At 44.4% G+C, this 26,131-nt stretch overlaps 1 protein-coding gene across 1 annotated transcript in view; it reads left to right on the plus strand.

Annotated features, from left to right (window-relative positions):
• LOC126470754 (uncharacterized) overlaps positions 1 to 25,807 on the plus strand; it is a 73,819-nt gene extending 48,012 nt beyond the window's left edge. The window contains exons 2-3 of the mRNA XM_050098761.1: positions 13,743 to 14,143; positions 25,694 to 25,807. Of these exons, the coding sequence (XP_049954718.1) occupies positions 13,743 to 14,143; positions 25,694 to 25,807 (515 nt within the window). The remainder of the gene's footprint in view (positions 1 to 13,742; positions 14,144 to 25,693) is intronic.
• Positions 25,808 to 26,131: the final 324 nt, after the last annotated feature.

Consider the following 26,131-nt stretch of genomic DNA (forward strand, 5'->3'; position numbering starts at 1 on the left):
GAAGTGATCAGTTAATAGGGCATACCCTGAGGCATCAAGCAATCGCCAGTTTCGTAGTGGAAGGTAAAAATTGTCGAGGGAGAGAGTGGCTTGATCACAGTAAACAGGTTAAAGTTGCAGGTTGCAGTTTCGTGGCGTCGCACAAGGTCATACACGGGGCCGGGGACTTAATTTAAGAAGTATCGACGCTGTGCTGCATGAAAGACAAATGACACGACGTACTACTACGTGGGATTAATCGGAAACGTTTATTGGAGGACCCAGATTAAGTTAACTTCTCACTACTCCAATGCCAACAAACAAAGCCTATAGCAGTGCAAATACTTTCAGAAAGATTTAAAAATCTGATCTCTTGACTGGAATACGTATAGTACTTACAGTCCTCACGTCAACGGCCGTGCCGCAGTGGATACACCGGTTCTCGTCGTATCACCGAAGTTAAGCACCGTCGGGCGTGTTTGGCACTTGGATGGGTGATTATGTGCTAGTGACCTACTGGGGTGGACTCAGCCTTGTGATGCTAATTGAGGAGCTACTCGATCGAGCAGTCCCTGCTCCAGATATGTAAACCCGACAACAACCGGGAGAGCGGTGAGCCGACACCGCACCCCTCCATATCTGCATCAGATGACCTCTGCTGTTGAGGATAGCGTGGCGGTCGGTCGGTACCGTTGGGTCTTCCGAAGCCTTTTCAGAAGTAGTTAGTTTAATTTTACAGTTCCCACACTGTCTCCAACTGGCTCCAAACAACTGCAGCCAATAAATTCCTCATAACAAAACAAGAATACGCTTCAAGACCGATAAGGAAAAAGACAGACGAAAACGACACTCTGAAAATTTCCGCTAAATAAATACAATTTATTGGCTTCTATTGAGTATCGCCAAGACCGTCTCGTTCGCTAAAACACCACTCTCCATCTAGCTACTGGCTCCGCGATCTGATGTAAGGGCTCTACATACCAGACAGGTGCGCGCTCACTCCGTTCAACACTCGCTTGCAAAACTGGAAAACCGAGCAAGGTGGCGCAGTGGCTAGCACACTGGACACGATCATCCTGTATTAGGTTTTCTGTGATTTCCCTAAATCCCTTCAGGCAAATGCCGGGATGGTTCCTTTGAAAGGGCACGGCCGAGTTCCTTCCCCGTCCTACCATAATCCGATGAGACCGATGACCTCGCTGTCTGGTCTCCTCCTCCAAACAACCCAACCCAAAACTGGAAAGTGCCTCAGCAGAATTTCACGCTGGCTCATTTGAACGCCCATATGACTGTTGTAGACTTTGCCTATGGAAAAATAACTTGACTGATCACTCAAAATCACCAACTACTGACTTCAGCAAATTACTTTAGAACACTACCTCTGCCCAAAAAGGCACACGACCCACTTACACCCGCAAGGGATGTCGGCCGACTCTCCGATTTCACGAGCTCCCAGAATGCTCCATGTAATTATTTAACATTTAGACCATCTAGACAATCTGAATAAGAAGAAGAACTTAGGCTCTCTTCACTGGCCATTTCCTGCTCCGGCATACAGTGCTTGTTTAAGGTGCTGCTTTCTGTCAGTAGTTTCAGAAGTTTTCCTGGAACTGGTGTTGGAAAACACAGGCCGTCATGGAAAAATTATTCAACCTTGAAATCAGCCTACTTAGCTCTGACCACTATCCATTTAGGAGGATTAGGGAAAGATTGGTCCATCATCTTCAGGCCGAACAAAAAACCCCTCTCTGCTGAAACTGAAAAGAGGCTCTGGCCACAACAATGGCATGCAAGACTAGCACACAGATACGACGAGGAAATATGTTACAGTAGCTATGTAGATATACAGGGGTATGAACAGGATAGCCTAGTGTGGACCAGCAAAACAGTCTTCAGACTAAAGGCCACAACAACAACTCAGTTAAAAGTATTTATTAAAGCTCATGATTAATACAACTTTGATATTGTATCTACATCTACATGGATACTCTGCAAATCACATTGAAATGCCTGGCGGAGGGTTCATCGAACCACCACAATTCTCTACTATTCCAATCTCGTATAGCGCGCGGAAAGAACGAACACCTATATCTTTACGTGTGAGCTCTGATTACCTTTATTTTATCGTGGTGATCGCTTCTCCCTATGTAGGTTGGTGTCAACAAAATATCTTCGCAATCGGAGGAGAAAGCTGGTGATTGGAATTTCGTGAGAAGTTTCCGTCGCAACGATAAACGCCTTTGTCTTAATGATGCCCAGCCCAAATCCTGTATCATTTCACTGAAACTCTCTCCCATATTTCGCGATAGTCCAAAACGTGCTGCCCTTCTTTGAACTTTTTCGATGTACTCCGTCAATCCTATCTGGTAAGGATCCCACACCGCGCAGCAGTATTCTAAGAGGACGGACAAGCATAGTGTAGGCAGTCTCCTTAGTAGATCTGTTACATTTTCTAAGTGTCCTGTCAATAAAAGGCGGTCTTTGGTTAGTCTTTCCCACGACATTTTCTACGCGTTCCTTCCAATTTAAGTTGTTTGTAATTGTAATTCCTAGGTATTTAGTTGAATTTACGGCCTGTAGATTTGACTGATTTATCGTGTAACCGAAGTTTAACGGATTCCTTTTAGCACTCTTGCGGATGACCTCACACTTTTCGTTATTTAGTGTCAACTACCAATTTTCTCACCATTCAGATATCTTTTCTAAATCGTTTTGCAATTTGTTTTTATCTTCTGATGACTTTATTAGTCAATAAACGACAGCATGTTCTGCAAACAACCTAAGACTGCTGCTGAGATTGTCTCCCAAATCGTTTATATAGATAAGGAACAGCAAAGGGCCTATAACACTACCTTGGGGAACGCCACAAATCGCTTCTGTTTCATTCGCTGACTTTCCGTCAATTACTACGAACTGGGACCTCTCGGACAGGAAATCACGAATCCAGTCACATAACTGAGACGATATTCTATAAGCACGCAATTTCACTACAAGCCGCTTGTGTGGTACAGTGTCAAAAGCCTTCCGGAAATCCAGAAATACGGAATCAATCTGAAATCCCTTGTCTATAGCACTCAGCACTTCATGCGAATAAAGAGCTACTTGTGTTTCACAAATCCATGTTGACTATGTGACAATAGACCGTTTTCTTCGAGGTAATTCATAATGTTCAAATACAATATATGTTCCAAAATCGTACTGCATATCGACGTTAATGATATGGGCTTGTAATTTAGTGGATTATTCCTACTACCTTTCTTGAATATTGGTGTGGCTTGTGCAACTTTCCAACCTTTGGGTACGGATCTTTCGTCGAGCGAACGGTTGTATATGATTGTTAAGTATGGGGTTAATGCATTAGCATACTCTGAAAGGAACCTAACTGGTATACAATCTGGACCAGAAGACTTGCTTTAATTAAGTTGCATTTTCACCCCGCTGCGGCGTGTGTGTTGATTTGTAACTTATTGTCAGATTAAAACTTTATGCCGAACCTGGACTTGGACCTGGAAACAATCGTCAAATCTGTAGCTCAGGCATTTCTTCACAACACCCTTTCTTCCAGAAATGCTAGTCCTACAAGGTATGCAGCGTAACTTCTGCGAATTTTACAACGTGGGAGAGAGGCACTGGCGGAAGTCAAGTTTTGAGCGCAACTCATGGGCTGTGCCTGGATAGCTCAGTCGGTAGAGCATTTACCAGCGAAAGACAAAGATTCCAGTTTCGAGCGCAGGTCTGGCACACGGTTTTAATCTTTCAGAAAGTTTTATATTAATTTATTGACTGCATTTAAATAAATGATTATTTAATCATTGCATTCACTATTCAATGTACGAGGGTAATCCCAAAAGTAAGGTCTCCTATTTTTTTATAAGTACAGAACTCTGTGTGGCACTTGGTCACACTGTTATGAAGAGTGCTTCACGAGCTATGTGTAAACATGCGCACGCCGCACAGAAGCGCTCAGTCTTGGCTTGGCAGCCATTGAGAATTGAGCTCCCGCTGGCTGTTATCGCCAAGTGCGAATTGCGCGCAGTTATTCGGTTTTTGAAAGCAAAAGGCACTGCGCCGATTGAAATCCATCGCCAATTGACGAAGTGTATGGTGAGTCGTGCATGGATGTCAAAAATGTTCGTAAGTTCAATGGTTCAAATGGCTCTGATCACTATGGGACTTAACATCAGTGGTCATCATTCCCCTAGAACTTAGAACTACTTAAACCTAACTAACCTAAGGACATCACACACATCCATGCCCGAGGCAGGATTCGAACCTGCGACCGTAGCAGTCGCGCGGTTCCAGACTGAGCGCCTAGAACCGCTCGGCCACCGCGGCCGGCTGTTCGTAAGTGGTGTAGAGTTTGTAGCTGGTCGGACCGAAATTCACGACGAACAAAGCAGCGGGAGACCGTGAGTTGCTGAGGAGATCGTGTTGAAGTTTGAGCAAAGCATGCATGAAGATCGGCGGATCACCCTGGATGATCTCTGCACGTTGATTCATGGGGTTTCCCGAAGCACCGCTCACATTGAACTACCGGAAGGTGTGCGCAAGATGGGTGCCACACATGCGGACTGAGGACCACATGCGGCAACGAGTTGATGCTTCACGCGCATTTCTTCACCGCCTTGCAGCCGAGCTGGACAGCTTTCTGGACTCAATTGTCACCGGAGACGAAACCTGGCCATACCACTTTACACCTTAGACCAAGCAACAATCACGCCAGTGGCGGCTTCCTTCTTCGCCAAAGCCGCGGAAATTCAAACAAACACAGTCTGCCGGTAAAGTCATGACAACCGTTTTTTTGGGATCGGAAAGGGGTATTGTTGGTCGACTTAATGCCCACTGGGACCACAATTAACGCTGACAGGTACTGTGAGACTCTGAAAAAAACTCAAACGGGCAATTCAGAACCGGAGAAGAAGAATGTTGAGCAATGGCGTACGCATTCTCCATGACAACGCTCGTCCACACATCGCTCGGCAAACCGTTGCTCTCCTGTAACAGTTTCAGTGGAACATATACACCCACCCACCCTATAGTCCTGACTAGGCGCCAAGTGACTACCACCTGTTCCCTATGTTAAAAGAACATTTGGCCGGAAAGCGATTCATCTCCGACGACGAGGTGAAAGAAGAGGTTCATAACTTTCTGAACAGCATGACGGCGAGCTGGTATGACATGGGCATACAAAAACTTCCACAGCGTCTACAAAGTGCATCGACAGAAATGGTGATTATGTCGAAAAATAGCTAAATGTTCAAGCTGTAAACTGATGTAAACCATTGTGGAAATAAAGAGGTCTATGTACTTATAGAAAAAACAGGAGACCTTACTTTTGGGATTACCCTCGTATTTTGCATTTAGTAAATGTTTGCATATTAATTGCTTTTATGAACTGTACTTATTGTCTTGTTAGTTTTTATTGTGTACAGATGACGAAACCTATCTCATTTGATATAAGGGACAATCAAAAAGTACCATTTGGCGGCGTTGCTGCAGAAAATATGTAACCTAGCACGACTCCGATGCGGGTATATAAACACAGACACGGGGGCAAGGAATTAGTGTGGCATTTGTGTCTTTCCGAGATGCGTGTGAACTACAGCGACGTCGCTACCAAATGCTTCCAAACAGGACCAATGTGCTGTTATTCTTTTCTCGGCTGCTGAAGGACAGACATTGGTAGACATTCCTTGGGGAATGAAGAATGTGTATGGGGCAGCATACCTATCGAAAACTACCGTTGTGAAATGGTGGACCAAGTTCCGTACTGTCGCGATTCGACACAAGACGCCCCTATATCGCAAATGTGGTAATACAGAAGTTACGCCAACTCAAGTGGGAGAAAGTCGTGCAACTGCTCTATAGTCCCGATCTCCCCACGTGCGATGATGACGTCCTCGATCCCTTAAGAAAGGTCTTGATAGGTCGACGGTTACTATCGGACGAGAAGGTATAGTAGGCAGTTACGGACTTTTTCATGCTGTAGAACATGGTGTTTTACGAAACGGGGATCTTCAACCTGTTGCGTCGGTAGGATGATTGCCTTAGTGCTCACGGCGATTTTGCCTGATTGGCATACCGATTCTGGTGGACTGTACAGCCACCGAACGGAAACTTTTTGTTCACCCCCCCCCCCTCCCCCTCCTTGTATAGTCAGTGGCTAGTAAAGATTCTTGATTCTTGACAAATTAAAAAGCACAGACATGGAGGAAAGGAATTATTGTGACATTCGTATCTTTCCGAAGTGCGTGCGGGAAATGCAGAAATGGCGACGTTATTACCAAATGCGTCCAAACACGACCAACGTGCTGTTACTGTTTTCTTGGCTGCTGAAGGACAGGCACTTGTAGGCATCCATCGGGGAATGAAGAATGTGTATGCTATACGCTTCCATCGACACAAAAAAAAAAAATGGTTCAAATGGCTTTGAGCACTATGGGACTTAACATCTGAGGTCATCAGTCCCCTAGACTTAGAACTACTCAAACCTAACTAACCTAAGGACATCACACACATCCATGCCCAAGGCAGGATTCGAACCTGCGACCGTTGCAGCAGAGCGGTTCCAGACTGAAGCGCCTAGAACCGCTCGGCCACAGCGGCCGGCCCATCAACACAATTTCGTTACTTCAGTATTCTCGAGAAGTATACTAATGATCTGTGCATGCGGATTTTTAGAGACAGCAAAAGACTAAATTTAAATCAGATCCAGAATCCTATATGAGACGACCATTTTGAAAGTCAGTGACGGACTAGGAGGGGGGCGGAGTGGGCAGCACACCCCAAACGTCTGGTTCTGAGGGGCAGCCTTCAAACCTCGAAGGCCTCGAGACTTTGAAACCCTCCTCCCACCTTCAGAACAAAACCATTTTAAATCAAATCCCAAACAAGGCCAACATATGTTCAGTAAATAAGATACCGTTCGGAGTTCGAGGTCCCTTACCTATGCAAAATATAAATACAGGTATCTACTTACCCATTTGATTTTGTATTTATAACCCTGTATTCACCTGACGAAAGTCTTGTTCCTCCTGCCACCGAACTTCACTAATTCTCACTATATCTAACTTCAACCTATCCATTTCCCTTTTTAAATTTTCTAACCTACCTGCCCGATTGAGGGATCTGACATTCCACGCTCCGATCCGTAGAACGCCAGTTTTCTTTCTCCTGATAACGACGTCCTCCTGAGTAGTCCCCGCCCGGAGATCCGAATGGGGGACTATTTTACCTCCGGAATATTTTACCCAAGAAGACGCCATCATCATTTAACCATACAGTAAAGCTGCAAGCCCTCGGGAAAAATTACGGCTGTAGTTTCCCCTTGCTTTCAGCCGTTCGCAGTACCAGCACAGCAAGGCCGTTTTGGTTAGTGTTGCAAGGCCAGATCAGTCAATCATCCAGACTGTTGCCCCTGCAACTACTGAAAAGGCTGCTGCCCCTCTTCAGGAACCACACGTTTGTCTGACCTCTCAACAGATACCCCTCCGTTGTGGTTGCACCTACGGTACGGCCATCTGTATCGCTGAGGCACGCAAGCCTCCCCACCAACGGCAAGGTCCATGGTTCATGGGGGTAATGCAGGAGTAGGTTTAATAATGAATAAAAAAAATAGGAGTGCAGGTAAGCTACTACAAACAGCATAGTGAACGCATTATTGTGGCCAAGATAGACACGAAGCACATGCTTACTACAGTAGCACAAGTTTATATGCCAACTAGCCCTGCAGATGATGAAGAAATTGATGAAATGTATGATGAGATAAAATAAATTATTCAGGTAGTGAAGGGAGACGAAAATTTAATAGTCATGGGTGACTGGAATTCGAGAGTAGGAAAAGGGAGAGAAGGAAACATAGTAGGTGAATATGGATTGGGGGAGAGAAATGAAAGAGGAAGCCGTCTGGTAGAATTTTGCACAGAGCATAACTTAATCATAGCTAGCACTTGGTTCAAGACTCATAAAAGAAGGTTGTATACATGGAAGAATCCTGGAGATACTAGAAGGTATCAGATAGATTATATAATGGTAAGACAGAGATTTAGGAACCAGGTTTTAAATTGTAATATATTTCCAGGGGCAGATGTGGACTCTGACCACAATCTATTGGTTATGAACTGTAGATTAAAACTGAAGAAACTGAAAAAGGTGGGAATTTAAGGAGATGGGACCTATATAAACTGAAAGAACCAGAGGTTGTACAGAGTTTCAGGGAGAGTATAAGGGAACAATTGACAGGAATGGGGGAAAGAAATACAGTAGAAGAAGAATGGGTAGCTCAGAGGGATGAAGTAGTGAAGGCAGCAGATTATCAAGTAGGTAAAAAGGCGAGGGCTAGTAGAAATCCTTGGGTAACAGAAGAAATATTGAATTTAATTGATGAAAGGAGAAAATATAAAAACGCAGTAAATGAAGCAGGCAAAAGGGAATACAAACGTCTCAAAAATGAGATCGACAGGAAGTGCAAAATGGCTAAGCAGGAATGGCTAGAGGACAAATGTAAAGATGTAGAGGCTTATCTCACTAGGGGTAAGATAGATACTGCCTACAGGAAAATTAAAGTGATCTTTGGAGAAAAGAGAGCCACTTGTATGAATATCAAGAGCTCAGATGGAAACCCAGTTCTAAGCAAAGAAGGGAAATCAGAAAGGTGGAAGGAGTATATAGAGGGTGTATACAAGGGCGATGTACTTGAGGACAATATTATGGAAATGGAAGAGGATGTAGATGAAGATGAAATGGGAGAAATGATACTGCGTGAAGAGTTTGACAGAGCACTGAAACACCTGAGTCGAAACAAGGGCCCGGGAGTAGACAACATTCCATTGGAACTACTGACGGCCTTGGGAGAGCCAGTCCTGACAAAACTCTAAAATCTGGTGAGCAAGATGTATGAGACAGGCGAAATACCCTCAGATTTCAAGAAGAATATAATCATTCCAATCCCAAAGAAAGCAGGTGTTGACAGATGTGAAAATTACCGAACTATCAGTTTTTCGTCACAGCTGCAAAATACTAGCGCGAATTCTTTACAGACGAATGGAAAAACTGGTAGAAGCCGACCACGATGAAGATCAGTTTGGATTCCGCAGAAATGTTGGAACACGTGAGGCAATACTGACCCTACGACTTGTCTTACAAGGGAACCTCCCCATCGCATCCCCCTCAGATTTAGTTATAAGTTGGCACAGTGGATAGGCCTTGATAAACTGAACACAGATCAATTAAGAAAACAGGAAGAAGTTGTGTGAAACTGTGAAAAAATAAGCAAAATATACAAACTGAGTAGACTGGCAATGGCAAGGAAAGCGTTTCTGAAGAAGAGAAATTTGTTAATATCGAGTATAGATTTAAGTGTCAGGAAGTCGTTTCTGAAAGTATTTGTATGGAGTGTAGCCATGTATGGAAGTGAAACATGGACGATAAATAGTTTGGACAAGAAGAGAATAGAAGCTTTCGAAATGTGGTGCTACAGAAGAATGCTGAAGATTAGATGGGTAGATCACATAACTAATGAGGAGGTATTGAATAGAATTGGGGAGAAGAGGAGTTTGTGGCACAACTTGACAAGAAGAAGGGACCGGTTGGTAGGACATGTTCTGAGGCATCAAGGAATCACAAATTTAGCATTGGAGGGCAGCGTGGAGGGTAAAAATCATAGAGGGAGACCAAGAGATGAATACACTAAGCAGATTCAGAAGGATGCAGGTTGCAGTAAGTACTGGGAGATGAAGAAGCTTGCACAGGATAGAGTAGCATGGAGAGCTGCATCAAACTAGTCTCAGGACTGAAGACAACAACAACAACTTACCCATTATCAGGCCATGGCAACTCTCAGTAGGTGTGTTTGGAAGCCGGCCGGTGTGACCGAGCGGTTCTAGGCGCTTCAGTCTGAAACCGCGCGACCACTACGATCGCAGGTTCGAATCCTGCCTCGGGCATGAATGTGTGTGATGTCCTTAGGTTAGTTAGGTTTAAGTAGTTCTTAGTTCTAGGGGACTGATGACCTCAGAAGTTAAGTCCCATAGTTCTCAGAGCCATTTGAACCATTTTTGTGTTTGGAATTTTTCGAACTACCTTAAAAGCTTGAATGAAACTTAAAAACTATAGAAAGGCAATCAATTGTCTGCTAGACGCAGTTCTCCTAAACGATACGTTTTTTGACACCTACGTCTTCTACACAGGTGGACTATAAGTACTCTTACTTACTCTTACTCTCCTGGCCTCACAAACCGAGTCAGGTTTTGACACCTTGCTGAAAGTATCTGAAGATCTTTAGCCACTCGATCTCTCCATTATTTTACGTCTGCCTGCCTTCGCCCTTATGTTTCTTCTCTGACACTTCTGTCAATCTAGATCCCTCCTCTCTTCTAAGGAAGTGTCCGGCCTATATCAGCCTCGTTGTCTTGGCTTCCACAACAATATCTGACTTCTTATATGCCTCACTGAGCTCCCTGATTTTTTTCTTCGCCATTCTTCTCCCTCACAAATTGTTCCAAATGTCTTCATCGGTATTCTATTTTTAAAAACCTTTATTTTTATCTCTGTATACTTATCTATTCTCCATATTTCTGGTCCATATAGTAGCACCCGTATGATTACAGTTTCATATGGCCTTATTTTGGTCCTCTTGTTAAAATTTTGGAAAACAGTTTGTTGAGTGAATATGATGCTTTGGATGCCGCTTTTATCCTCGCTTCTATTCCCTGTTTCTCATCAATACTGTTATTTACTGCAACCCCCAGATATTTAAACTCTTCCGCTTCCTCAAACTGTGATCCTCAATATGTATGGCTTCCTGTCTTTTTGTCTTGTAATTTCTTTCTATCCTCATGAATGTTGATTTTCTCATCATTTGCCTCTAATCCAACTTCTTTTGCTTTTTGAACTAGCTTTCTTGCTAGTAGTTTCAGGTCATCTAGATTTTCTACGATTAATGCTACATCATCCGCAAAGGCCAGTACATTTATTTTTATTCATATGCTTCACTTGTTGCACCCAGTGCTTCCTGTATTATTACACTGTACGAGATGGTGGTATTCCGTCTCCTTGCCTGACTCCTGAATTTATGTCGTAAAGCCATGGAATATTCTCCATCCATTTTCACAATCCCTTTTGAGCCTTTCAGTGTAACTTTTACAAGATTTGTATCTTCTTTGGTATTCCAAACTTGTGCATTTTCAGCTCACAACTTTTCTCACTGCCATTGTAGGCTTCTTAAAATCAACAAACAAAATAGCCATTGTTTTTTTTGTGCTCCAAATATTTTGATATGGCTTCTTTCAGTACAAATATCTGGTGAGTGGTGGGTCGATTCTTCATAAATCTCGCTGGCTTCTAACCTATTATCCCTTAAATACGTTTCGAATCTTTTCTGGAGAATCTTGGGGAATACTTTATAGGCCGTGCAAATTAGTGAAATGCATTTGTAATTTCTGTATAGCTGTTTATCGCACTTTTTATGTATTGATAGTATGACCGCTTCTTTTCACTCAGATGACAGTCTTTCTTCATTCCAGATGTTGATAACGAGTTTGCGTAATTTTTCGAAATCGTATCTCCTCTCTGTTCATTTCATCTGTTATTCCATTTCGCGCTGGAGCTTTGTAGTTTTTTAGTATTCTGACTGCGTCGACCGTCTCTTTCAATCTCAGCGGTGCAACTTAGGGCGAATACAGACTACTCTGACGTGACGTGGAAACACGTGGGCTCACGTCATAAGGCGCGTGATATAAAAATCCAACACAGGGTTTTCTGCGCTTATGTTTATACTGAGCTGACGTGACGTGGGAATGCGATGGATGATGCAATCTGACACTACACGCCTTATGACGCGTGGGAAGAATATCTAAAGTTGTAGATTTTCGTCAGTCGTGGGAAGGCGTCAGAAGTGTGAAGTGGTTTCTCCTCTACCGTTTGCAGTTATTATTTGAAGATGGAGGAGATGATTGAATACGTTCGGTCAAATCCGGTGCTGTATGACCCTACAAACCGGGAATATCGTAACCAGCATTCAAAGAAAGAGGCTTGGGACGAAATAGGAGAAAAACTCGGCATTACAGGTTAGTGAAAACAGTTACTTTTTCCATATTTTGATTAGTTTTTCTTTTTTACAATTTATAATAGTTCAATAGGCGTTATATTTTATATTGATAGGAAAAAAGTATCAATCCATGACAAGTAGAACCAGACATGAATATAACAGATATCTATTATATAAATTGGATTATATAAATTGTAATAAAAAATAACACCCAATTGAACTTAAAACGATCGGTTATAACGAATGGGCGTATTAAGTAAATAATACTGGACGTGTCATGGAGCAACTCTACCCTTTCGAATGGAGTGCCATTGCCAAGGACAACTTGCTGAACCATAATCAGAAACGAAGTCCTTTTTGAACTTATCTCTGGTGATGGCCGCTTCTCTCACGAAATTTCTACGAACAGGTTCGAGGTTGGCTACACCATGAATGTGTTCAATTTCCATTCTGATTTGTTCCTCGAAAGGGGAAATATTTGTTGATGTATTCCGAAGCATGTTGTGTAGACAGGTGGGAGCTAAAACTATCAGATCGGCAGTTTCTGGTTTAGTTTCAATAGGCTTTAGAAATATTCTCCAGCGCCCGGCTAGAATTCCGAACGCATTTTCTACAGTCTGTCGAGCTCTTGAATGACGGTAGTTGTATACCTTCTCTTCGTCACTTGTAATGGCTACTTTGCTGTATGGACGCATCAAATAGGTTTTAAGAGGGAAGGATTCATCCGCAATAATTACATAAGGAATCTCCATTGCTGGTAGTAGCTCTTTGTCTTTTGGAACGGCGTATTTGTTGCTTTCAAATCTTTTCCCCATCTCAGGTCGCTCAAAATTTCCTCCATCGCTACTTTTGCCGTAAGCTCCAACGTCAACAAGCGTGAATTTGTAATTTGCATCTACCAAAGTCAATAAAACAATGGAATATATTCCTTTGTAGTTATAGTACAATGAACCAGCACCAGCTGGACATCGGATCTGAACGTGCTTGCCGTCCAAGGCTCCTATGCAGTGTGGATAATTCCACTTCTCACCATAATCCTTGGCTATCTGTTCCCATTCATCTTTGTTTGGTTCTGGCATGTAAATCCGTCGTAGAGTTTTCCAAATTACCTCACAACATTCTTTAACTATTTCTCCAATAGTTGAAAATCAAAACCGTAAAGAAAAACCCAATGTTCTGTAAGAATTGCCAGTTGCCAAGTACCTGTGAACACTGAAAAAAAGCCCACTTATTGAACTATTAATCTTCACGTTGCCCTCTGGCAACTAAGCGACCTTTGTCTTTGAGCGCCAAAGGAGAATAAATGAATAACTAATAGATAACTATGGTACCTTTAAAATCACTTGCGACTTTTGACAGTTCGGTACGGAGCGAGTGGAGGGGAGTGCGTGCCAGCAGGCAGCGATATCGCCACGCCTAAAAGGAGCCGGCCACCAGGTAAACATTCTTTAGCGGTAGAGAAACGACAATAATGAACAGAGAACGTTCTTTGGCGGCAAAGAAACAATTGTGGTAGTGTTTACCTACGGCCTGGCGACAGGAATGCCTTACAGGCCGACACCGGTGGCGGCTCGGGGGGAAAGCCTGGCTCGCCATTGGTGTTGCCTGGCTAACGGAGTCACGTCACCTCCGGCAAGCCAAACGTCAAAATTCGCAACTAATTTTAAATGCACTGTAAAGACCAGCCTAGAATTCTAAACTAATTTCTCTGTTCTAGGTAATGAATGTAAAGACAACTGGAATAAACTGCGGAAAGCGTACATCCAGGCTAAACACCGTAGAGCCACAAAATCAGGTCAGGCAGCAGAGAGTTTGAGCAAATGGAAATTTGAAGATGAAATGGCTTTTTTGAATCCAACTCTCGTAACAAGGAAAACTCGAGGAAATGCGGAAGACAGCCCCAATAATGAAGATTATGATGGAACACGAGAAGAAACTGGCTTATGTCCGATTGATGAAACAGACTCACAAGTGGCCTTGTCAAAAAGTTCCCAATCCAATCCACCAAGAAACGACCTACTGAAAAGTGCAGTCCCTACAATGGCGCAGGCCATCGACAATCCCACTGTTAATGTATCAGATTCTCCAACAACTTTTACTCAACCTTCAGCGAAGCCCGTAAGGCCTTATGTTGGAAAAAACTGTTTGTCGTCATCCGTACAAGAAGTGGTTAAAATAATGAAAGACAACCAACGCTTGCGCTCCCAAGAACTTCTTCAAAGCGCACACGCTACTGTAGTGTCGCGGAATAGTAAAGAGTTGGAAATGTGGAATATTGTCAAAGTTTCGTTGCCTATGCCGAGAGCCAGAGGCAGTAGGTTAGCCAAGAGGTAAGAGGATTGCACATGTATCGGAATGTGTCATCACGCAGGGTCAATGGCATGGTTACACACAACAGGCGAGAGAGAATTGCTTAGCATGCAGGTTTGTGTTAGACGGAGACTTTCGTAGAGTGTAAGACAGAGGTATAGCGTCAGCTGTACTGCATTTCACAACTTCGCGTAAGTCTGCCGTAACAACACGTAACTCTGTCACAAGAACACCTAAGGGGTGAGTGCGACAGATAAATCGGCAGTATAAGTGGAACGAATGCGTTCATTACAAACGAGCATGACGTCAGGACGTCGCTCGTGCTTCCTTTAAATACTCCAGCTTTGATAACAACAAGGCACTCGCCGTTAGACTTGCAGTTAGATGTGTACTGGGACGTTGCGTAGCGCTCAGCTCGGTGATCATGTTAATCTTTATTAAGGAGATGTTGCAATAAGGGCGGCCCATCCAGCAGCAGACGTGAGGGGCAGTATCAGCACGAAGTTTGTACCAGTAGAATGTTCAATTTGTAGACGGTTTGGTCACGCAGTGCACAATTGTAGAGAGTGTCGCTGGGCAATAACAAGGCGGAAGGATTAATTTTGTTTAGTTGTGCATTGTGAGTTTTGTTTGTCTTCTTGTGTGTAGTGCTCAACTGTGAGAAAGGAGTTGAGTAGCTAGTGCAGTTATTGTTCTGAGGAGCAAAATTCAGTATAGAGTAAGTTGTTGGTAATTTGCATAAATCATGCCGGAAACAAGATCCGTTAGTACTGAAGTGAGTATAGCTGCTCTGACGGAGCAAGTCTCAAAATTGTTAGAAGAGAATGCGCAGCATAAGTTACGTCATGTAGAATTAACGACGCAAATGGAGACCTTGCGTTCGGCGCAAGAGTCGCAAACGGTTTCAAGTGAGTGCAAGTCAGTAGCAATGTCCAACCTTGCAATATATCCTTCAGTATCTAACCTGATGACGCCTTTCTCGGGTAAAACAACAGAGGATGTCACAGCGTTCATTAACGATGTTTTGGCAACAGCTGCAATGAGCAATTGGTCGGACGTAACTACGTTACGTATGGCAAATTTGCGACTTCCAGGGGAAGCCAAGACGTTCGTGATGTACCATGAGACGCTTAGTAAGGCGAGCACGTTTGAAGAATTGGCAGATGGGTTACGACAAAGATATCGTAAGCAGAATAGTGCAAGATTTTTTAGGGAGAAGTTAGCTAATTTGACACAGTAGGTCAATGAGACAGTGGAGTCTTTTTCAGATAGGACACGGAAAATTAATTTGCAGACCTATGAACTATCGGGCAATCCTGATACAGATCGTGTATTGCTACGAGAGGCGGAGAACAGAGCCCTCGATGTGTTCCTCGGGGGAATTCCTGCAGAATTTTCTCGTAGGGTTAGGATGGAGAATCCTGGGGATTTCGCTGCAGCACTGCGTATTGCAACGCATCTGCAGGAGATAGACATTGCAACAAGGGTTCGCAATGATAAACGCATCTTTGCGTCGGAGAGGAATTGTTACCGTTGTGGGAGGAAAGGTCACGTGAAGGCTCAATACAGACAGCCGCAGTGCTATGCTTGTAAACGCTACGGTCACAAGACGAATGAGTGTCGTAGTAAGCAGAATGGTAACGGGAATAAAGAGGAAAAAGCGTTAAACGGGAACTGGAGTGTTTCGTCCGCCGGAAGACGTCCCGGTAAGCAGAAGTACGGTGAAAACTAGTACAGAGACGGATTGTTGCTTGATGGGTGTTGTAAGGAATAACATATGTAAGTTTTTGATTGATACAGGGGCACATATATCTGTTGCTAGTCTAGACCTCGTGGGTAGGAGAAGACTAGGTACTCCTAGGTATAGATTACGTGGAATAGGGAATAATGAGTTGCAATCATTGGGTACAACACAGCTCGTTTTTAAGATTGGAACTGTAGAGTTCGGAGAGCAAATGGAAGTGTTGCCAACTGTGGGTTCAAATGGCTCTGAGCACTATGGGACTCAACTGCTGAGGTCATTAGTCCCCTAGAACTTAGAACTAGTTAAACCTAACTAACCTAAAGACATCACAAACATCCATGCCCGAGGCAGGATTCGAACCTGCGACCGTAGCGGTCTTGCGGTTCCAGACTGCAGCGCCTTTAACCGCACGGCCACTTCGGCCGGCGCCAACTGTGGGACAAGGGTATTCTGTGATTCTCGGACTGGACTTCCTCGTTAAACACCATGACAAAATTAATCTTTCACAGCGTACAGTTGAACTTAGTGGAAACTTGTTTTCAATGGGTACAACAGCTGTAAATGTTTCTACGTCCCGACGTGCATCCGTTGCTAAGATGTCACCAATTGAACCGCGTACAAGGGCATTAAAGATGATTACGCATGTCAAAGTGCCTCCGGGTACAGGGAAGTTAGTTTGGTTGTCAGTAGGTACCGATGTACCACAGCAGGGACTATGTGTGGTGCAGTCACTGCAGAGCAATGAAGCATTGGATGAAATGCATTGTTTTATTAGGAGGAGCGTTGCGCGCGTAACGGATATAAATGGGGAGTTGATGATTCCGGTCAGTGTAGATAATTTTGGGGCAGATGAGGTGGATCTCCCAAAGGGTTTAGTGGTAGCAAGTTTCGAAATACTCGACGATGAGGATATAGGTGAATCCCAAGGTGATTATAACGTCAAGCAAACCGTCAAGGCATCTGTACTACGTGATAAGATTCGTCATTTGGAGAATGGTGATCGGGAAGCTATGGAAGCTTTGTTATTATAGTATTTAGATTTGTTTAATTCAGAATGTCCATTACCAGCAACTCCTATTACACAGCAACGTATACCGACTGACGATAGTCCGCCGGTCTATAGATAACCATACAGGATAGCGAAACACCTACAACCACTAGTGGATTGGATTGTTTTGGGGAAGAGACCAAACAGCGAGGTCATCGGTCTCATCAGATTAGGGAAGGACGGGGAAGGAAGTCGGCCGTGCCCTTTCAAAGGAACCATCCCAGCATTTGCCTGGAGCGATTTAGGGAAATCACGGAAAACCTAAATCTGGATGGCCGGACGCGGGATTGAACCGTCGTCCTCCCGAATGCGAGTGCAGTGTGCAACCACTAGTAGAAGAATTTATTAAGCAAGAGCTAAGGGACGGTATTATAGAGAACAGTGAAAGCCCGTGGTCTGCCAACATAGTGGTAGTTCCTAAGAAGTCATTGGACGGTACTAAAAAGTATAGGTTTTGTTGTGACTATCGTTTTTTGAACGCACGAACTGTAACAGATGCGTATCCAATACCGAACATCACGGAAACATTCGACAACCTAGGTCAGTGTAAATACGAGGGCAGTTCAATAAGTAATGCAACACATTTTTTTTCTCGGCCAATTTTGGTTGAAAAAGCCGGAAATTTCTTGTGGAATATTTTCAAACATTCCCGCTTCGTCTCGTATAGTTTCAATGACTTCCGACAGGTGGCAGTGCTGTACGGAGCTGTTAAAATGGCGTCTGTAACGGGTGTGCGTTGCAAACAACGGGCAGTGATCGAGTTTCTTTTGGCGGAAAACCAGGGCATCTCAGATATTCATAGGCGCTTGCAGAATGTCTACGGTGATCTGGCAGTGGACAAAAGCACGGTGAGTCGTTGGGCAAAGCGTGTGTCATCATCGCCGAAAGGTCAAGCAAGACTGTCTGATCTCCCGCGTGCGGGCCGGCCGTGCACAGCTGTGACTCCTGCAATGGCGGAGCGTGCGAACACACTCGTTCGAGATGATCGACGGATCACCATCAAACAACTCAGTGCTCAACTTGACATCTCTGTTGGTAGTGCTGTCACAATTGTTCACCAGTTGGGATATTCAAAGGTTTGTTCCCGCTGGGTCCCTCGTTGTCTAACCGAACACCATAAAGAGCAAAGGAGAACCATCTGTGCGGAATTGCTTGCTCGTCATGTGGCTGAGGGTGACAATTTCTTGTCAAAGATTGTTACAGGCGATGAAACATGGGTTCATCATTTCGAACCTGAAACAAAACGGCAATCAATGGAGTGGCGCCACACCCACTCCCCTACCAAGAAAAAGTTTAAAGCCATACCCTCAGCCGGTAAAGTCATGGTTACAGTCTTCTGGGACGCTGAAGGGGTTATTCTGTTCGATGTCCTCCCCCATGGTCAAACGATCAACTCTGAAGTGTATAGTGCTACTCTTCAGAAATTGAAGAAACGACTTCAGCGTGTTCGTAGGCACAAAAATCTGAACGAACTTCTCCTTCTTCATAACAACGCAAGACCTCACACAAGTCTTCGCACCCGAGAGGAGCTCACAAAACTTCAGAGGACTGTTCTTCCTCGTGCACCCTACAGCCCCGATCTCGCACCGTCGGATTTCCATATGTTTGGCCCAATGAAGGACGCAATCCGGCACTACGCGGATGATGAAGAAGTTATTGATGCAGTACGACGTTGGCTCTGACATCGACCAGTGGATTGGTACCGTGCAGGCATACAGGCCCTCATTTCAAGGTGGCGTAAGGCCGTAGCATTGAATGGAGATTACGTTGAAAAATAGTGTTGTGTAGCTAAAAGATTGGGGAATAACCTGGTGTATTTCAATGCTGCATAAAACAACCCCTGTTTCAGAAAAAAAAATGTGTTGCATTACTTATTGAACTGCCCTCGTATTTTTCGACACTAGATCTAAAGAGTGGGTACCATCAGATAGAAGTAAGTCCCAAGGATAGACCGAAGACGGCCTTTACAACAAGCCTTGGTCACTCTCAGTATCGCAGAATGCCATTTGGGTTGAAAAACGCTCCTGCTGCTTTCCAGCGTCTGTTAGATGGTGTGCTTCGGGGACTGAAACCGAAGATTGCTATGGTATACCTTGATGATATTGTTACTTTTTGGCGTAATATAGAAGAGCATGTGGAACGACTGAACGAAGTATTTAGTAGGCTAAGAGCGGCATATCTTACGCTTAATGTCGAGAAATGTCAGTGTGCTCAGACGCAAGTGACTTATCTTGGGCATATTATCAGTCAGGATGGGGTAAGAACGGATCCTCGCCGGCCGGTGTGGCCGTGCGGTTCTAGGCGCTTCAGTCTGGAACCGCGTGACCGCTACGGTCATAGGTTCGAATCCTGCCTCGGGCTTGGCTGTGTGTGATCTCCTTAGGTTAGTTAGGTTTAAGTAGTTCTAAGTTATAGGGGACTGATGACCACAGATGTTAAGTCCCATAGTGCTCAGAGCCATTTGAACCATTTGAACGGATCCTCGCCTAACGTCGGCTGTGCGTGGTTTTCCAGTACCACAGACCACTAAACAAGTTCATCAATATGTCGGTTTATGTAATTTCTACAGACGATATGTAAAGGGGTTCGCAGAAATTGCACATCTATTAACGAGAGTGTTAAGAAAGGTGTTAAGTTTGAATGGACAGCACAGTGTCAGGAGGCATTCGAGAAGCTCAAACAGATACTAACATTAGACCCAGTGTTGATGCTTGATACTTCCTGATTTCGAACAAGAGTTCATACTATCTTGTGATGCTAGTAATATTGCTGTAGGTTGTATTCTTTCTCAGAGGGTTAATGGACAGGAACATCCAGTGGCTTATGCTTCCAGGCAACTGAATAAGGCAGAGAAGAATTATTCAACTTCAGAGAAAGAAATGTTAGCAGTGATCTACGGTATCTCGTATTTTCACTGTTATTTATATGGGCGTAAGTTCAAGGTGATTTCAGATCACGCAGAATTGAAGTGGTTGTTGGGGTTGAAAGATCCTTCGAATCATTTAACGAGATGGGCACTGAAACTAAGTGAATTTCACTATGAGGTAATTCACAAACCAGGGGTAAAACATACGAATGCTGATGCGCTTAGTAGAAAAATAGCAGCTGTACAAGTTGTGGGCATAAGTGAGAAGGAGTGGATAAAGGTGCAAGCCACCGACAGAGAGTGTCAATTGTCCCGAACGCAACCGCTGTTTGAAATGCAGGATGGGTTGCTTTGCAGGAAGACGAAGTGCGGACTATGCGTCGCAGTACCGGAGTCGCTGAGGGAAGAAGTGTTGAAACAACTGCACGACTATGTATTGTCGGGTCATGGTGGTAAAAGAACGACTGATAGACGGGTAGCTGAAAGGTTTTGGTGGAAGACACGTCGCAATGATGTAGAGCAGTATGTGCAAAATTGTATACCGTGTATGCAGAGAGCAGATTTAAGTCATCAGAAAATTCGGTTACAGAGACTACCTGAAGCGGATCGTCCGTTCGCATTCATCGGATTAGACGTAATCGGAGCATTTAACAAGACCCAAGCGGGTAATCGATACGTATTAACAATATTAGATCATTTTTCCCGATACCTGGTAATGGTAGCTATTCCAGATCAGAAGGCAAGCACTGTTGCGCAAGACTTAGTAAATAACTGGTTGCTGAAGTATGGTGTGCCTGATACTATAATTACAGATCAAGGTAGTAACTTTATTTCGGAGCTGATGAAGCAGTTATGCCGTTTATTGAAAGTTGAGAAATTGCGGACAAGCCCATTTCATCCTCAGTCGAATGGACGAACAGAACGGGTTCATAGGACGTTAGTTAAGATGATTAGTCATTACGTAAATTCAGAACACATGGATTGGGACGTGTATTTAAATCTGTTGACAAGCACATATAACGCGAAAGTTCATACAGGAACGGAGCTCTCTCCGTATGAGGTAATTTATGGTCGGAAAATGCCATCACCATTTGATGTGCTCAAACCTCAGGTAGGTTCACAGGATGAGTCGGTGAAGAATTTCGCCAAGAAATTGAGAGAGATTTGGCAAAGGGTACGGTGTGCTAATACCAAAGCATTGGAGAAACAAGAGAGTACTGGGCAAAGAACAGGTAAACTGCCGCAATACAGAATTGGTCAATGGGTATTGTTGGCTAATCCTTATGTTCCGAAGGGTAAAACGAAGAAGTTTTTGACGAAATATTCTGGACCGTATCAGGTAAATGAAATAGTGTCTCCAGTGAACGTACAGTTGCAGTTACCAACCAAGTCGTCAGTAGTTCATGTGAGTAGGATTAAGCCGTTTAAGGGCACAGTGGATGCGTTATCGCAGATTCCTCCAGCAGTAACAAAGGGTGTGAGGGTACCGAAGCTAAAAGAACAGCAGAGGAACGTTCCTTACGCACAGGGAGGAACATGTCGTATTTATTGTTATTAGGCAATAGGGTATATGTAGTTTTTACTTGTCATTTGTGTGTTTTAGACGTGGTAAGGAAGGGAGCGATTCACATGGCTTCCTTTTCGTTCAGGTGCCGTGCCAGGATTTGGCCCGGGAAACTTTTCGTCAGTCTGGTACTACTACACTGTTGCGGAGGAGAGGTGGTGCAGGTGCCACCATTAGATAAGGGAATTTTGTTTGCTAGGCAATTAGATGTGGTATTGTCAAGCCGTAGGTGGACAATTGTGTTCATGTATAATATATGGGGAGTGAGGAATGATGTACGGAAACTACAGGATAGGTTTACGGCGCTACAGGCGGCCACGGAGAAGGAGGGGTTGTTTCAAGACATACGGAACGAGTATCAGGAATTGAAACTCTCATACGAAAAGCTGAGAAGGCAGCTGCAACAAGTAACGGAAGTGGTCCCGCAAACGCTTATTCGCAGGAAGCGAGGGTGGTTGGATGCAGTGGGAAAATTGCTGGAAACAGTGTTTGGAACCGCGGACGAGGAAGATATAAGGAGCTTAAATGGTATGGTGGGGGAGGTGCAGGAGTTGGCGGAGGAGACAAAGTCGAAAGTGGATTGGCACATGACAAGTATAGTTAACATGGAGCAGGGGATACTGAATGTCACTAGAACAGTGCGGGAGTTGATGTCAGACCGGGAACGGTATGCAGCAAATACCAGGAAAGTGTTGAATGGGGATGTAGAGGCTATACAGGCGAGATTGACCCGAATAGACGGGAAAATACAAGTAGCAGCTTTATTGAGGGCATTAGCAGACAGGGTGGTTGAATCACGAGTCGAGTTGGAAGCGTTATATGAAGCTATGCATCACGCAGTGCATGGGAAATTGAGTGCCACTTTGTTACGTCCAGATCAGATGCTGAAGGCGTTGCTGAAAGCGCAGAAAGAATTCTCGGAAGGAGTGCGTCATGTCGTGCCTCCGGCGAAGCGGAATTTACTGTTATTCTATCGCATGTCCAAAGTGAGAGTAATTACGGAACAGGCAAATATATACGTAGAAGTGCAAATACCAGTTATGGGTATCAATTCGCGGTACCATTGTTATACAGTACACCCGTATCCAATTAGATGGGGTGCACTTGGGAAGTGGGTGCAAGTGCAAACTCGGGAAGTGTTGTTAGTGTCAAGACGGAGGAGTGCTCATGTGGTAATGTCTGTGGAAGATTTGACAGACTGTTTCAGGGGAAGTGTTTTTATTTGACCAGCAAAGGAGGTGGCAACCCACAATCATTCGTGTGAGATGCAGTTGTTCTTGGGGAATATTGGAACCTTAGAATACGAAAAGAATGTGTTACTTCCAGGACCAAAATTTCAGAAAGTTGGGGAACATTGGATTTACTCTGTGGTCGAACTAGAGACCGTAGTTGCCACTTGTTACAGAAATGATAGGTTGACAGATATATCAAAGCTTGAATTGCAGGGCAGTGGGTTATTGATTAATGGCACTGGATGTGAAATAGTGGGGAAGCATTTTCACCTACCAGCTACTTTCATGGGCACAACAATGATTAACGTGACACAGCCTGTCTTGTATTATTCAGAGGAACCACCACACATATTGCCTCGCCTGAACCTAACGTTTATTAACGAGTCCTTGGATCCCACATTGCTACAATCTTTAGATAGCCTGATTCTCTCAGAAAAAGAGCAGATCTCAGTTAATCAACTACTGCAGCACGTGCAGCAATATCAAGAGAAACGTAAGGAATACACAATTATATATGGTGTGTCAACGACTAGCGTAATCTTAGTTCTAGTGTTTATTTGTGCAACTTACTTTTGTATACGGAAAAAGATGTCTCGTTCTGAAATAACAACCGTAGATCAAATACCTATGGGATGGATCGGGAATAGTGGAACGTAATATAAATAGATAACCAATGATAAGATTGGAATCAGTATTATGTGTAAATAGATTATTAGCAGATAAGAAAAGTTTGATAGTGTTGAAGGAGTAGTTGTAAGGTACCTCTACGGTATAAAGAAGTATGGCGTGCACAACCAGTAAGTCCAGAATTGTAAAATTTGGGGTGAATTTTCTTAAAGGAGGGGGATGTGTAGTGTCGCGGAATAGTAAAGAGCTGGAAACGTGGAATATTGTCAAAGTTTCGTTGCCTATGCCGAGAGCCAGAGGCAGTACGTTAGCCAAGAGGTAAGAGGATTGCACATGTATCGGAATGTGTCATCACGCAGGGTCAATGGCATGGTTACACACAACAGGCGAGAGAGAATTGCTTAGCATGCAGGTTTGTGTTAGACGGAGACTTTCGTAGAGTGTAAGACAGAGGTATAGCGTCAGCTGTACTGCATTTCACAACTTCGCGTAAGTCTGCCGTAACAAACGTAACTCTGTCACAAGAACAGCTAAGGGGCGAGTACGACAGATAAATCAGCAGTATAAGTGGAACGAATGCATTCATTACAAACGAGCATGACGTCAGGACGTCGCTCGTGCTTCCTTTAAATACTGCAGCTTTGATAACAACAAGGCACTCGCCGTTAGACTTGCAGTTAGATGTGTACTGGGACGTTGCGTAGCGCTCAGCTCGGTGATCATGTTAATCTTTATTAAGGAGATGTTGCAGTAAGGGCGGCCCATCTAGCAGCAGATCTGAGGGGACAGTACCAGCTCTGGACCTCTCTGCTGCCGCTGTCAATCATCAACCCAGAATTAGCAGACATCGCGGCAGACTCGCTCGCCGCCAATGCTGACCACATCAGTGAGCCATCGTCGAGATTGTGCGAGGCCTAGGCCCTGTGCATCTGCCGTCACAACCGGGTGAGCCGACGACGCTGGGGGACTGCAGCCCGTTCCGCCCGTCCACCGCGGACGAGCCACCAGGAGGAGCAGGGAAGAAGACAGTGTGGGATAGAGTACACTCCGCACTACGAGAACGCCCCTCTTGCCGACAGCGCCGGGACTCCATCCCAGAGCCTCCTACGCGCAGCGGCCTGCTGTCCGCTGCCGAGCCGGCCTGCTGTCCGCTGCCGAGCCGGCCTGCCAGCTGGGCGCCGGCAGCCACGCGCGGCCGATAAAGGCATTACGCCGCTACGTCACAGCACGCGGCGCTGTGCTAGCAAGACTGGTGCGGCCCGGAGCTGGTGTCATCGCTCCGAGTGAGCGAGGACTCGGGGAAGGTCGTTGATATCACCAAGCTCAGCCCGCCTGTGTTACGCGGGCCACATTGTACTCGGCAGGAATAAAGGTGTCATGAATTAATAATGTTTCTTTGGCGTTTCTGGCGCGTCCACAGTCATTTCCTAGCATCCTGTCAACTGGAGAGGTCACCGCTCGGCTACCAGTCCACCGTAGGCAACCGGGACCACCGGGGCGCCTACACTACTTCAAGTGACAACGTGGACGATGAATGCGAACTTTTTTTCCTCAACATGGCGAAAAATGTGAAGAAATTGCGTCCTGATCAGCAAATTAGTGTGAAGATGGAAGTTAGCAACATTGTTTTGGGGGCAGCGTTGCAAGCAGTACGTGGGAGCTCATTTCAGGTGAACCCTGGTTACCACAATACTCTTAATACAAATCCATCATCATTCTATCAATCCTCCTCAACACCATCTCCTCAACGATCTGAACACAGCTTGAACTGCTCAACGGACTCAACGTTGTCCTACACTTGGCAAGAGAAACAGCAAGAAAAATTTTCTAATTTGTAATTACCTTTCTGATGTATAATAAAATGCACTTCGTGAAAAGAAAATCAATAAAAATTCCAAAATGTCTCTGTGATAATTTTTTTCCCTCCCATATATATAATACAATAAAGTATTAGCGCTTACCTCAAGCAAACTGCAAGTCGTATCTCCACCGGAATGCTTTCCCTGAGTTGAGTGGAGCGTTTTTCTATTATCGGACCAACCAAGCTCAGGAGATGGTAGAATTCAGTTTTTGTCATTCTGCAATACCACTTAAACCGCTCTTCGTCTTCTATTAGTTGAGGCATTAAATTTTGGAACTCCCCGAATTCGTCTCGCCCCATATTGATAGGATGCACCCATTCTCTAGACGAGCAAATGGATGCAATACACAGAGCAGCCATTTCTTCTTCTTCTTCTTCCAGCATGTCAAAAACAAGCAGTACATTCATGGTTGCAGGTTCAAAACAAACTGTCGGAACATACAATGCAGACGAAGTACTTGTTTGATGCTGCTATACGTCAGGCCAATGTGACCGCAGCTTCACGTCTGACGTGGCCCCACGCTGCCTGACGTGACGTGGGAACACGGCTCGTCAGAGTAGTCTGTGTTCACCTAAAAAGACCTCTACGTTCTGATATGTATGTTGTACCTCCATTTCTGTAGTTCCATCTTCAACATTTAAAAGCTTCTCAAAATATTCCCTTCAAATTTGCATTCCTTTTGTTCTTCCCAAAAGTATATCGCCACTTTTATCCTTAATGCCACATATCCGTGGTATGTTTTCTTTTATGAGGAACCTAATTGACCTGTAAAAGCTCTTGCAATCCCTGCGTGGAAGTACGAGTACTATAAGTACAGTTCAGAATAATCTAACTAAAGTACTACATTCTAAAA

This window comes from Schistocerca serialis, chromosome 3 (assembly GCF_023864345.2).
Source record: "Schistocerca serialis cubense isolate TAMUIC-IGC-003099 chromosome 3, iqSchSeri2.2, whole genome shotgun sequence".
NCBI classification, from domain to species: domain Eukaryota; kingdom Metazoa; phylum Arthropoda; class Insecta; order Orthoptera; family Acrididae; genus Schistocerca; species Schistocerca serialis.